The 13,930-nt window shown below is 47.4% G+C and overlaps 1 protein-coding gene across 1 annotated transcript in view; it reads left to right on the top strand.

The window, feature by feature from the left end:
- The window catches only part of LOC138566724 (RAS guanyl-releasing protein 4-like), a 670,136-nt gene that overhangs the window by 476,962 nt on the left and 179,244 nt on the right, over positions 1–13,930 (top strand). Inside the window, exons 10-11 of the mRNA XM_069644328.1 lie at positions 8,159–8,239; positions 10,063–10,170. Of these exons, the coding sequence (XP_069500429.1) occupies positions 8,159–8,239; positions 10,063–10,170 (189 nt within the window). The remainder of the gene's footprint in view (positions 1–8,158; positions 8,240–10,062; positions 10,171–13,930) is intronic.

The following is a 13,930-nucleotide window of genomic DNA, read 5'->3' on the forward strand; positions in this document are numbered from 1 at the left end:
TTGGGAATACCTTAAATACGATACCAGTATGTAAACATAGGGCAAAAACCAGCAAATGATGGTTATCTGGGCATGCCCCATAACACTGGGCAAATTGTGTGGGCATGTGATGTTAATACACAACAATAAAGAAAAAAATCAAAATGTGCTAATGCTTGTTTTTGTACTGCTGGATATTATGTCTCGACACCTAGAATGCCAAGAAAAGGCATTTATCCTCTTAAACGCGAACCAGACAAACTTTTAACCTTAATCTACCCTCCATTTTTTCAGCTTCTGCCCTTTTGCCTAAATCTTGAGAAGCAGCAATAAACATAATAGGTAAAAATGTTTAGCCTACTTGTGCAATTGTTTATTTTCCTTGGTCCCAGCTAAAAGAAAAGTGTGTCGATGGGACACCATGTGAGCAGAAAATGGGCTTTCATTCACCAAATCAATCCATCATGGTAGCTCTAGTCTTGTTGGTTTAATTGGGATTAAAGTGCCAGAAATTATACTTTCAAAAGGAATCCCAGGTTTGGAAAAGTGTGTCCCAATGACAAAGACTCACTCATTTGAACACACTAAACTCCTGTCTTCCACCCCTACCAATGCCCTAAATCACCCCCTGCCCTTGTGCTACCCTTCCCCACCCTAGTCCAACATCATCCATGCAGTTTTTGGCCCGTTTCTGGCAACAAAACAAAATACCTTTTTGCTTTGTTAGCCCTCCCTCAGCCCCAAACTCCCATTCCACCAGACCAGAATCACAGGGCCTCATCAATAGTCCGGTGGTAACTGTGCCAGTAAAACTGGCAGGTTGCCGCAGGACTTGCTTATTTTACCGGCACCTGGCTTGCCAGAAACACCGGGGGATTACAACCCCGGTGTTCCGGGAAGTCAGGCGCCGGTAATTGGGACTCAATGAGAATGGGGACCACAGAAGCACTGGCACCGTTAAAAACAGTGCCAGTACTTCTGTAAAACTCTGCACCCGCCCACAGAGTCATACTGTGCCGGGCCAGTAACAACTGTGCCGGTAGGGTTACCGGCACCGTTGTTACCGGACCGGCATAGTTAGAAGGAGGCCCACTGTAGTAATTGTCACTATCCATTAAGTTGAATAAAGAGATGCATAATTGTTGGGGGTTGTGAGCCATCTAAAAAAAAAGGTCAGCGGGCAATTAAGTCTTTGCCTTCCTCATGTGGTTGTAGACTGACATGGGCATGGCAGGCTTCTGTCTTCTGCTGCAGTTCGGTTGCTGATGCTGCTTGAATAGCAAAAATCAACACCTGGTCCCATTTCTCCCTCGCAAGAGATTTAACAGGCGCCCCACTTTCTCCCTCCCCCCTCCCAAATGCACCATGGGCTGTCATCATTTTGCCTACCCCTAAAAGTGGGGCTGGTCAAGAGATGATGTTGTATTTATTCAGTTTTTCCAAAACTTGAATTACTATATTGGAAACATGCTCTGCAATTACCATACAACCTGGCACGTGCTGTAGAATGGTGTATAATTATAAACACGTGCCTAATTAGATCGAAGTAAGTGCAACACTTTGAATTCTAAACCATGCAGAGTAGAACGTGTGTGTGACCAATTTGTTTCTCTGGGGTGTTGAGCCTGTTTGGGTATTTCAAGGCATTCTCATTTCACTTGGATTGTTCATCATTAATACATATGATTTGTCATATCATAATAAATATTCTCCAGCATTGGGTCTGGCTTGGATTCACATGCTGATGAATATTCCCTGTCGTCAGGCCGGGAATCCTCGGTCAAAAGAAAAAACAGTATCACTTACAAACTGTATTTCTCCTCTAAACCAATCACTGTCCTCTGGGTCATACTGCCCTCATCCAATGACAGTCCTTTTCCTAAGCCCCTCCTCTTGCAGCCATCTTCAGATTTTTACTGCACAGTTCAGTGTTGAGAGTCCTCGAGTTTGCTCTGTGAGCTACTTCTATGTTGTTTTCATTATTTTCGATGGAAAAAGATTCTATTTTTCTTCGAAAAGAGCCTGTGTGCTCTTTTCTCCATCTGCTGACAGCGGGGATCTGTTGTCAGTGAATTGCAGTGCCCCTCAAGGGCAAAGATCATCGAAGTTTCCAGAAGGCCATCAGCCCTACTTTGAGCCCGCCGACCATGACAGAGGAGAAGAAAGAAGGAAGATCCCTCTTCAAGTCCGGCACCAAGAGCGGGCTATGGAACGTGGAAGACAAGCACCTGCAATGCCTCTACTGTCTTCATCCAGACCACAAGGAAGGAGAGTGCGAGGTCTGCCTTGGCTTCTCTAAGAAGACGACAAAGGATAGGCACAGTAGACTGGCGGTGTGGCTAAATGCCAAGGCCTCTGCCCCATGCTCCAAGCAGGGTCATGCCTCACCCAGGGCCGGGTGGTCCAAGTAGCAGGCTTCTAAATCCTTTAAGGGTGCCTCATCCGTAGGGGCCCAAGACAAGGGCAAGCACTCCAAGTCCGGCTCCAGCAGGGTTGCTGCACAAGCGGGTCCCGCGATGGAGAGGGTGCATGTAACATCACCATCGGCCTCAATTGCCAGCCAGCGATCAAGCTGCTCCTCGAAGAGGAAATCGTCCTACCCAGCTAAGCTGCGGGAGAGGCCTGAGAAGCCAGGGGCGGAAGAGGAGAAGATGGCCGAACTGCCCAAGAAAGCCCAATTGGCTCAGGAGAAGTCTTTGTTGACTATCGAGCTGGTGGCGGCTGCTCTCACGAAGGCAAAAGGGGCTGACCCGGTAAAGGTAGGCCCCACAGAGCAGAAGGTGTCCCTCCCTCCGAGGCGAGAACTCACTGCAGTGACTTTGGTGAAGTCTGCTGGCACGCCAGAAAAGAAGGTGCCTCTTCTTTTCACTCCTCAAGGGGGAAGTCGAGCAGGTCATCGAAAGGTTTTTCCTTCGTCGTACCATCAGCCTTCCAGGTTCATGACTCAGGAAGCCTACAGAGACTGTTTCCAGGCCTACGGTGGAGGGGGTCAGTGCTGCCGTTGCCCGCAAGGCAGGACGCCGCCCCCAAAGCAGGCCTGAGCCGGCCAGGATGTCGGGCACCCAGCCGTGCACCCGGGTGAGAGGCTGGCTGATGGGATTCGTCAGCGAGTGGGAAAAGATCACCACCGACAGATGAGTACTGGATGCTCTTGCCCAAGGACATACCCTGTAGTTTTAGCACAGATATCCGTGGATCCCTTCGGTGGCCTGGCAGGAACAGCACATCCCTCAGCTCTTGGAGGAGGTACGGGCCATGCTACAAAAGGGGGTGATAGAGCTGGTTCCCCAACGACTCCGGAGTCTATTCCAGATACTTTTTAGTCAAAATAAGACCGGGGACTGGAGGCCCATTTTAGACCTGCAATGTCTGAACAAGTACCTCAATTCCAAAAAGTTCAGGATGGTCACGTTGCAGCACATGCTTGGCCAACTGGAAAAGGGAGACTTCTTGACATCGCTGGACCTGGAGGCATCCTACTGCCACGTCCTCATTCACAAGAAACACTGAACGTTTCTATGCTTCATAGTGCAGGGACGGCACTAACAGTTCAATGCTCATCCTTTCGGCTTGAAGACAGCCCCTAAGGTATTCACAATGTGCCTGGCACCGGTGGCGGCTTATCTACATCTACGGGGGATACACGTGTACCCGTAACTAGACAACTGACTCATCTGGGTCTGCTTGCAAGAGTTAGCCGTCAGACACACAGACGACCGTCCAGCTGCTAACGGATCTGGGATTCTCCATCAATTATCCGAAGTCATGCTTGACACCATCGCAGATCGTGCTGTTCCAAGGAGCCAGACTCAATACGTTCTCCTGCCTGGCGTCGCCCTCGGAGGAGAGTAACGGTCATTCAGGGGAAGTTGCAACGACTGTTGTCACTGAAGACCTCCATGGTGCGAACCAACAAGTCGCTGCCTGGCATGATGTCGTCTTGCATCTACCTTATCCAGCTCTGCAGGCTACAGATGCGACCTATTCAGGAGCTCCTGGACGCTCACTGGATACAGGTGTCCGGAAGTTTTGTGGGCAAGATCCCTCTCGACAAGGATTTATGTCGGCTGTTAAGGTGGTGGGGTGTTGACCCCAACATCACACGGGGCACAGGGTTTCAAAACCCCCCAGGAAACGGTCACCACAGACACTTCCCCGAAAGGCTGGGGAGCCCACACCGGACGTCTGCACGCCAGAGGTCTGTGGCGGCCAGAGGACAAGGATCTCCATATAAATATCCTGGAGCTACAGGCAGCGTTCTGGGCCCTCAAGTCATTCCTTCCATCTCTGAAGGGCAAGGTGGTGAGGATCTTCACGGACAACACCACCACAATGATCTACATCAGGAAGTAGGGGGGCACCCAATCCCCAGCTCTGTCGTGATCTCTATGGCAAATGAGGGTGAGCCGGCTCAAAACCACCAAAAACCATACACCGAAGACAGAAAAACCTTTCTCCCAAGAGCGCAGCCTGCAGGGTAGAAATGATACCTGCCAGGTCAGGGGCTTGAGCGAAAAGTCAGGAGCAGCAACAGAGCTAGAGGGAAAGGAAACAATATCACAATGTAAGTAACAAACCTCTGATCCATACACTCCGCAACACCCCCTACGATACACCCCACTCTTACCTGCTTAGTCAGGTGAAAATGTGAAGAACCTACATATCTTGTGAGAAGTAGTTGCAGAACAGAAGAACCAGGTCCCAAGAAAGTCTTAATCCATGTGCAACAGTTCCAACAAACTAACCCGAACGACACGAGGGGGCGTCTAAGAAAGTTCCAACAAATCCAAGTAGAGAAGGAGCCAAGAAATCCAGGTGAGCTGCTTGTGGGTGACCCAAGAGGAGAGAACAGCAGAGCGTCCAGGGGTCATATGGGTATCGTTGTGCAGCAGGTAAGTCACCGGAGTAGAATGCAGTAGAGCGTCCAGAGGTCACAAGAAGGTGGTTGTGCAGCAGGTAAGTGACCGGAGTAGAATGCAGCAGAGCGTCCAGCGGTCACAAGAAGGTGGGAGGAAATAGCAGGTAAACACACTGCAGGTTAGTGTAGAAGGGGACCAAACTGCAGTAGAACAAACAGCGGTACCTATAAAGGTGCCGAGGTGTAGATTAGGAGTGGGGGGAGAAACCAGGACAGTGCATAAAGCGGAATAGTAACCGAAGTTCTGCGTGAGCAGGATAGCAGAAAGTTAGTGCACGGATGTGATGTTGAGCCACCAATAATAATACCCAATGCGACAAACAAATCCAAGGGCAGATAGAAAAGCAGCGTCGGAAAGAAGTTCAGGGTTTCAATAGCCGAGTACACCAGCACTTTGGGGAAGGGGAACCAGTCGTCAGGGACCGGTCAAGGAACAGACAAAAAGCAGTCCTTTAAAACAAACCAAGGATCAGGATACCAGGAAGTCATAAATACGGATGCGACTTAACATGAAACAGCAACACAGTTAAGGAGCACCTGAGGAATGTTTCTTACTGCTACTAGTAGTGTGCCCATCAGGAACCCGGGAGGCACGTTGCTTCTGCATCACGTGACCGTGTTTAGACAGGGAATGCTGGGCGATGTAGTTTTTCTGAGCTTTTAGCTGTAACAAGCGCCACAGCAATCCCCAGTTGTTCTTGATCCCACGGCTATACAAGGGATTCGAACACCGGGGCATGACAAGCGGTCTCCAAAGAGGCGCAGGACTGTGGCACTGAGGCGTCAGACAAAAGATGTTCCTCGTTCCTCTTCACCTGGTGGGAGTCAAGAACACCATCGCAGACTCCCTCAGCAGGGAATTGCGCTCCTGACATGTTTGGGAACTTCGTCCGGACCAGGTGGTCCGCATCTTCATCAAGTGGGGCAGGCCCCAGATTGATCTGTTTGCGATGGCGGAGAACTCCAAATGCCAGAAGTTTTACAGCAGATTCCACCAACAGAGGAGCCTGGGAGACGCATTCTAGCTTCCGTGAGAAGGCCTGTTTCTGTATGCGTTTCCTCTGTTGTGTCTCCTGCTACGATTCAGCAACACACTCGAGACAGTACCAATGCAGGATGATACTCATCGCCCCGGCATGGCAGAGGCAGATTTAGTACTCAGACCTTCTCAGCCTTCCAGCATCGCCTCCAGTCAAGCTGCCAGCGGTTCCGGATCTTCTCACTATAGAAGGAGGCGCAATCCTTCACCACAACGCTCGCTGAACCTGAGGGATTTGGCTCCTGCAGCCCTAGAGTTTGGAGGATATGAGTTGCCAAGGCCAGGGCATTGTCGACTTTGAAGTGCTACGGTCACAAGTGGAAGCGTCTCACTACGTGGGTGCCGGTCTCAGAAGATTACTCCTCTGAGGGTCACGGCCCCGCAGATTCTTCCATATTTGCTATCCTTGGCCAAGGCCGGACTGGCGCACGTCTCTATCAAGGTACATCTGGCTGCTAACTCCCGCCACACCAGGTCTCCAGAAAGATCTTCACTTTGGTCTCAGCGACTCATCAAGGAGTACCTCAAAGGACTATTTCAATCTTTCCCGCCAGTGAATGCTCCTGCCCCGTTGTGGGAACTCAAAGTGGTGCTGACGAGTCTTATGGGGTCCTCTTCAAGCCTCTGCATCAGGCTCATCTCAAGTTCCTCTCATGGAAAACGGCGTTCCTTGTGGCCATCACCTCTGCCAAGAGGGTAGGTGAGATCCAGGCCCTATCTTGCAAACAGCCCTATCTGGCTTTCCACAAATCAGAGGGTGGTGCTGCGGACGCACCCCTCTTTCATGCCGAAGGTTCTTTCGAAATTCCACCTCAGCGAGCCTTTGTTTTTCTCTAAAACCTTTGTCAGCGGCTAAAAGGGCCTTGCACTCGCTGGACGTTGTTCGTGCCCTGAAGTTCTACGTGACGCACACAAACAGTTTTTATCAAGACTTCTCAATTGTTCATGGACTTTGGTCCTGTGAACCATGGGAGGCCTTGTCCAACGCTTCCATCTCAAGGTGGCTCTCCGGCTTCATCACGCACTGCCATCGGTTGGCAAACTGACCGCTGCCCGGCCGGCCGAGAGCCAACTCCACTAGTGCGATCGCTGCGACAACGGCATTCCTGTCTGATGTGACCCTGCTGGACATCTGCAGGGCAGCTACGTGGAGGTCCACGCACACCTTCACTGTGTCGACAAGAATTCCAGGGAGGAGTCCAAAGTTGGCCAAGCAATACTACGCAGCCTTTTTGCTTGAGGTGAGTCTGTTCCAGAGGTAAGAGTTGATTGCTTCTCTTGAGCTTTGCCACCTCCCGTGGTTGTGTAATGTTGTACTGCTATGTATTCGTTATTCATGAGCATGTGAATCCATGCCAGACCCCATGCTGGAGAAGGAACAAGTTACTTACCTGTAACTGTTGTTCTCCAGCATGGGTCTGGCATGGATTCACATGCACACCCTCCCTCTGACCCCTCTGCGGCTCTTCTTTGTCATACTGCCACTTTACATGCTTACCAAATATGAAGATGGCTGACAGAGGAGGGGCTTAGGGAGATGACTGTCATTGGATGGGGGCAGTATGACCCAGAGGACAGTGATTGGTTTGGAGGAGAAATACAGTTTGTAAGTGAAAATGAAACTGTTTTTTCTTTTTACTGAGGATCTCGGCCTGATGACAGGGAATATACATGAGCATGTGAATCCAGGCCAGGCCCATGCTAGAGAACAATAGTTACAGGTAAGTAACTTGTTCCCTCTGTATATGTTTTGTCCCAGGATCATTACACTTCCAAGTATGATATTTTGTAAACATATTTTTACCTATTGATACCTTAAAGTGCATTAAGAGGCCCAGCTCTATTTGGGAAGAATCCCCTTAAAAAAGTAGTCCTGAAACCCATTGTGCATCTCAAGTTCGTGATTCCCCTCAGGGGCAGAAACCTGCAACTCCTGCATTGTTTGAAACGGTCTCCCATGTTACATCATCATTAGCAGTGCTGGCTGGGGGTCATTAGGTTTGTAAGAATTCCATGGGACCTGTAAGCAGGGCTAGAGGCAATTTCCGTGTGTCACTTGTTACAGCTGTTTGCAGGTTACTGACTCTATCTGTGGGTGATTTATGGGTGGGCTTTAAGTGTGGGTAATCAGACATGACATCTTTGTGGTTGGATCAGGGCATTAATTTTTCAATGGAGTTGTATTCACTCGCCCACTGATTGTGGATTCTCTTTCTCTTCAGCTCTCCCTGGATCTCTTCTATACGGAAGATGAAATATACCAACTGTCCTACGCACGAGAGGCCAAAAGTCAACGGACACTGGTAAGAGGGGGGGGGAGGTTATCCTTTGGTAGTAGTGTGCTACCTTAAAGGGCTGAGGCTATACGTGACGTCAGGAACAAGGGCTTGAGGAGTTGCAACATAGAACCACCACTCTTCCAGTACTCTCAGGTTATTTCAAATCAATGTTACTGTCATGTTGTGTGTGTGTGTGTGTGTGTGTGTGTGTGTGTGGTGCTGGCCAATTAGTACGCCAGACACCTACATCTGAAAAGGAACCTCCTTGCTATGGGATGAGCCCAACACTGCTCCGCCCTGTCCTCCCTGCATATCTGAGCGCATTCTTGGCACTTGGATGATGGTGGACTTAAAGTAGCCACATGAGAGTAGAGCTTGGGTCTCCTCTTGGCTCCAGCAGGCCCACAGCCCTCAAGACACGTGGTCTGTCTCCTTGAAGACATGACTTGCATTTCTAAGCCTGTAGCTTGAATGCCCATCTTGCACATGCAAGTTGGACAATGTTTCCATGACGCTTTGCTCCCTCATGGTGTGCACAAGGGAAGGTACACAGTGTTCTTCAGCATGAATGAAGGGGCACGTTCCCAGTGTCTCTAATGTAAGGATATTACCCTATGAAGAGTGCCCCCTAATGTGGGGGATTGGGATAACCATTGTCCCCCGCTGAGATGAACTGCACTGCAACTAAGGTGAGTGGTTAGTGGTATTCATGGAGTCCTTCCCTAGTAAATGGTGAAACCTTTCACTCTTTTACTGTAACAGTGCTGATCTGAGGGCCTATATGGGCTGATGGCTGCAGTCAGGGGTGGACAAGCTATCACACAATTAATGACAGGGAATACAGGTTTCCTTACGAGCCCTGGCTCTGCAGGTTCTGCCTGTTCCAGCTCATCATTCGACATGCATCTTTTAAATCAGTGTGTTGGGCATGTAAGCCCAGACTGACACTAGTGTTCTTCTGTCCTTGTTGGTTTACCTCTTAAAGCCCCCCACCCCCTCGACTGCAAAACACTTTCTAAAGTCTTCAATCTCTGGCCAATGTCTAACCATCAGTCCTTTAAAATTCAAAATGTTCCACTAAATATCCCAAGTATGGCTTTTTGATAATCCTCCTACCCCATTACACTATATTCTTTAAATCCTTTCTATATCAGGGCAAACATTAAGTGCACAAACCACGTTATTTCTCACGGCGCAGAATGTAGGATCGCTTGTGTTCCTATTGGGGCACAATATGTGTTTCCCACTAGTCGTCTTGCTGCATAACCATCAGCCTGCTGCGCCCCCAGTATTTCCACCAAGCACATACTCTTATCATGGGCACATGAATGGGTTTGTGGCCTTAGAGAAGGTGCTCCTTGGATGACATTGAAGTTATTGCATTATTCTATGAGTGTTCCTTCTTAACTTGCTCCCAAGTTGCAAATGGTGTTAATAATAAAAGTGTAAAGTCAAAGATAGATTCCAAGGGCCCCACGAAGATTGATGTAAGGCTACATTTAATGCGCCCCTTGAAAGTGAGTACATTGGAATATTCCTTGGGTTTATTGAGGTAAGTGGATGGGGATGTTGCGGGCGACCCTCGAAGTCTATGTAGGAGACATGTTCAATGTGCCCCTCTTTGTGGAGTGAATAGGCACAAGTCTTGTATCCCTCTGAGTTGACATCATACAGGTGTTTTTTGTCTTTCAAAGGAAAGTGAACAGTGCTCATCTTGTGTTCATCTATGGGAACACATTGGCCTGTTAATTGTTTCAGTCTGTGGACTTGGAATCTCACAAAATCAGACTGCCACGCCATGTCAAATGCAGTGCCCCTAACTGATGCTCTCTTCCATCTGTTTCTAGTCTGCAGCGCCCTACAAGCCCCCAGAGGTGGTCGTAGATTGGGCTGCAGGAGAGGCCCCAAAACCGGACCATGTCACCATCATCAAACATGTGCAGCAGCTGGTGGATGTAAGTGTTGCTTGCTGCGCTGCGTGAATACCTGAGGCAAAGGCCAAGCTTGGGGATGTGTATGGCTTGTGAGGGGCTGCGTGCCTACCGCCACAGAAAAGGTTCACACTTTGCGAACAGGGGCTACCCATAGAGGTTTTAACAAGAGTTGAGGAAAATTACATTATCTATTCCTTGGGCAAGAAAGGAAGACGAATAAGTGACTGATTGGGGGGGTGGGAGCAGAGAACATGATATCAATTTACCATATATATGCCTAAGAATACCCTTGAATCATAGTTACAGCAGGTGTTGATGAATTTAGTACACAAGTAAATGTTTAAGATGTATATATGAATGACAATTTGTGCTTCTAAACTGGCTATTTTTTCCACTCACCTGAAGGTATTTTATGTTCTAGAATGATGATCTTGTTGACACGACATATATATCCTCTGTCTGTGGCATTGGCTTGCAAGATTAGGTTAATTTAACCCTTTGCGTTCCTCTATTACTCTTACAAATGTACTAACAAACTTATCTGTTTAACTCTTAGTGCCATATGCATGCATCCTAAACTTGAGCGAGGGCGCGTGGTGGGGATCATAGCTCTCTGGGCCCATCGGGAGACGGTGGTAGAGCACTGAAATGCTTAAGGGATATGCATGCTGTCTAAATCTTTAGGAGCCTGCTAGATGCGTTTACCCCGACGGATAGCTCTGTTGTCTGCCATGCTATAGAGATCTGGCAGAAGCGAACATACATCTTCATTTGTTTGTAAGACTGGTGTGATGTCAGAGTACATATACGGGTTATTTGAAATACCTGTCAAAACCTATGAGTCTTTAGCCAGATTTTTTGGAAGCATTGCTTTTTTTCAGAATTTACTTAGAATGGGAAATCGCCTTTCCTCCCTCACACCCCCTACTTAAAAACTTGGGCATGGTCAGGCTTTCTCGGAAAACACTGATGTTTTAGAACATTACGTAAGTGCTGAGTAAGGACTGTTTTTTAAGCCAATGGTGTTATATGCACTCATTAATTTATTCAGCCAAATTCAGAACCCACCTGGCGTTCAAACTGTTCACAGTTGGCCGAGCCTCCAGCAGTGTTCTGAAATTCAGGTGCTTCCTTTAGGGTATGCTGGAAACAGCTGGAGCTTAATCTGCCTGGAGAAGTTCAGAGGAAACAAAGGAACAGCTTGCAGGGCTAATAACTTGCAGCAGTTGCTGCAATGCGTTCCACACAGAAAGGTACATTCGCTTTTATTTCAAATGAAAAATGATTTAATTATTTAAAAATTCTTAGGAGCTCATTTTCAGTAAGTTAGTTATTTGACGCTGCAGAGCAGTTACATTTGCACAGCAACGTAAACGGCTCTGTGCCGCCAAATTGACATCATTTGCACTGCAGGGTGCAAATGTAAAGGGCAAAAGGTGACGTACAAGCACGTATGCCGCCTTTTGCCCTTCACATTTGTACTCCGCGGTGCAAAGTGATTAAACGCTGCCTGGCATGGCTGGCATGCCAGGCAGTGTTTATTTTTGTTTGTGAGCACCGCTTGCCATGCTCGCATGGTAGGCAGCACGCACAAATAAAGTTAAACATGTAGGGGAGGGTTTCATTTCTGTTGTATATGCTCACTGCCATGGAGTGTCTACAATGTATCCCTATGAGGTCTGCGGAAGGCAGTCTTCCTAAGGATATCCAGCGTTTATGGCAGCATGAAAATGCATGCCAGTTCAGATGCTGGATCATTTGTAATGCAGAGAGGAAGGGAGCAGCAGAAATGCAAATTGTGTTCCGTCCCTCCTCTCCGCCATACAAATGAATGCAAATCAGCTGTGGCGTGAATCCGAGGCGTTAAAGACTTACACAAGGCTTTTACACCTTCCATGCATGTTATGTCTCAATGGACAATCAGGCCTTTAAGGCCTAGTGTACGCCATGCTATGTATGCCATGCTGATCACGACAAAATGCAAACACCGTCTGACAGAGTCAGATCCAAAGAAGAATTACACATTTTCAACACCCTCATAGTCAGACTCTCGCTTTTCTGGCTTTGTCAATAATGAATTCTTGCATAGACGATCTCAAATGTACCATACAGGTTTCCAGTGCTACCATGCCAATGATGCTAAATAACTCAAAATAGCATACAAATTTGCAATCATAAAGTCATTCGAGATGTCAGAAAGAACAAAATTCCTACATATCTGAAGAAGAACCCAGATGTCAATAAACAATAACTGTAATGACCGAATGGAGTTCTAAAAGCAGTCTTCCAGACCTCATTTTTAGAATGGGATAAGCACACTGCAGATCCAACTGAAAAGCAATGGATAAGAATCCTATAAAGTAATGTCATTCAAATCCCTATAAGGCACATAGCAACCAAAATGTACCTTTTTGGGTGCAAATAAATATCTAGGACTAATTCCAATGGACACACAAACCGATGCACAGACCTCACAGTACTGCGCTACTGTTGAAAGATGCTAGTCCAGATGCTGGCTACCCACAGTATGTACAGCTCCGCACTGCTCTTGAGCTAGGTCCATGCTGTAAGCAAAAATAAATAGCGAAGCCGCAACTGCGGGCATAGGAGGGTTGATACGTTTATCCCATATATTGTGTGGCAAATACTCCTCCAAAAGTTTATTCTACTTCTCATATAATGTGTACATTTATCCACACTGAAGTACAGAGCCTGGCTTGCTGTCCATTGCACAATCGTTTCGTCAGTCAGGAGGCAGTGCATGATCGACAGGCTTCTGAAGCACATTAACAAAAATCAAGCTACTGGGAAGAAATTACCCGGGCATTCGAGAATGCTAAACACCACACCTGCCAAACCCTGAAGGAGATATCCCAAGATCCTTTGTCTCCTCTTGTCCAAATATCCTGATCGCAATGCCCATTCTCTGCTATGTGGCTAGTCTCCACAGTGTTGACGCCTTAATTACTGAATGAGAAGTCCACTTAACGTAGGGGTTATGCCTCTATAATGACAGAATCCTAGAATTCTAAAGAATGTTGGCAGATGGGATCATATCAACTGGCGAGGCATTATCGTAGTTGGCAAGGCAGACCCTCCATGGTTTTGTTTGAGTATTGGAGGACTTAAGCTCAAAATTGTCCCATGTACAGCATGGGCAATAGCCACCTGGAATTTGGGCATTACAGGATCCATATACTGCTTAGCAAAGATGCCAAAAATATATGTGTCAAACCCCAGTGCTCATGTTAAGAGGGCTTGAGGTAAAACATTGTTCATCAACAACATGGACCCTTTCCAAACAGAACCTGAGCATTATATAAGCCCCAAACTGAGTAGGACTGTCTTGAACCGTATACATAGTTGTGCCCCAAGAGCCAATCAAGGGGGAGGCCACGGCCAATTTCCCCACAATACAGATATAAACAAAGTCAATTCTGATGTCTTCTTTCTACCGAAATACAAATCCAATCTGCATCACTAGGTGTACATCATTCGACTCCTGTAATCCCAAGTTAAAGTCTGAACGAAAAAAGATCTCCCAAAATGTGACTTGTGCTGATTTTGTCATTTGTGATTTTGCAATACAAATATGGATATGTAAGGTCAAATGAATAATTCCTGGAAATGTTGGTGAGGTGCACCAGACCAGCCAATCAATGCTTAACCTCCTTGTAAAGTACTCTATGAACGAAAATATATTGTTTTTCCACCTACTTGGTTTCAGTAGCCAGCTGTCTGACTGTTGGAATAGATAAAGATATAAAGAATTGTTTCCCCT

This window comes from Ambystoma mexicanum, chromosome 2p, assembly GCF_040938575.1.
Source record: "Ambystoma mexicanum isolate Mex_15411 chromosome 2p, UKY_AmexF1_1, whole genome shotgun sequence".
Lineage (NCBI taxonomy): Eukaryota > Metazoa > Chordata > Amphibia > Caudata > Ambystomatidae > Ambystoma > Ambystoma mexicanum.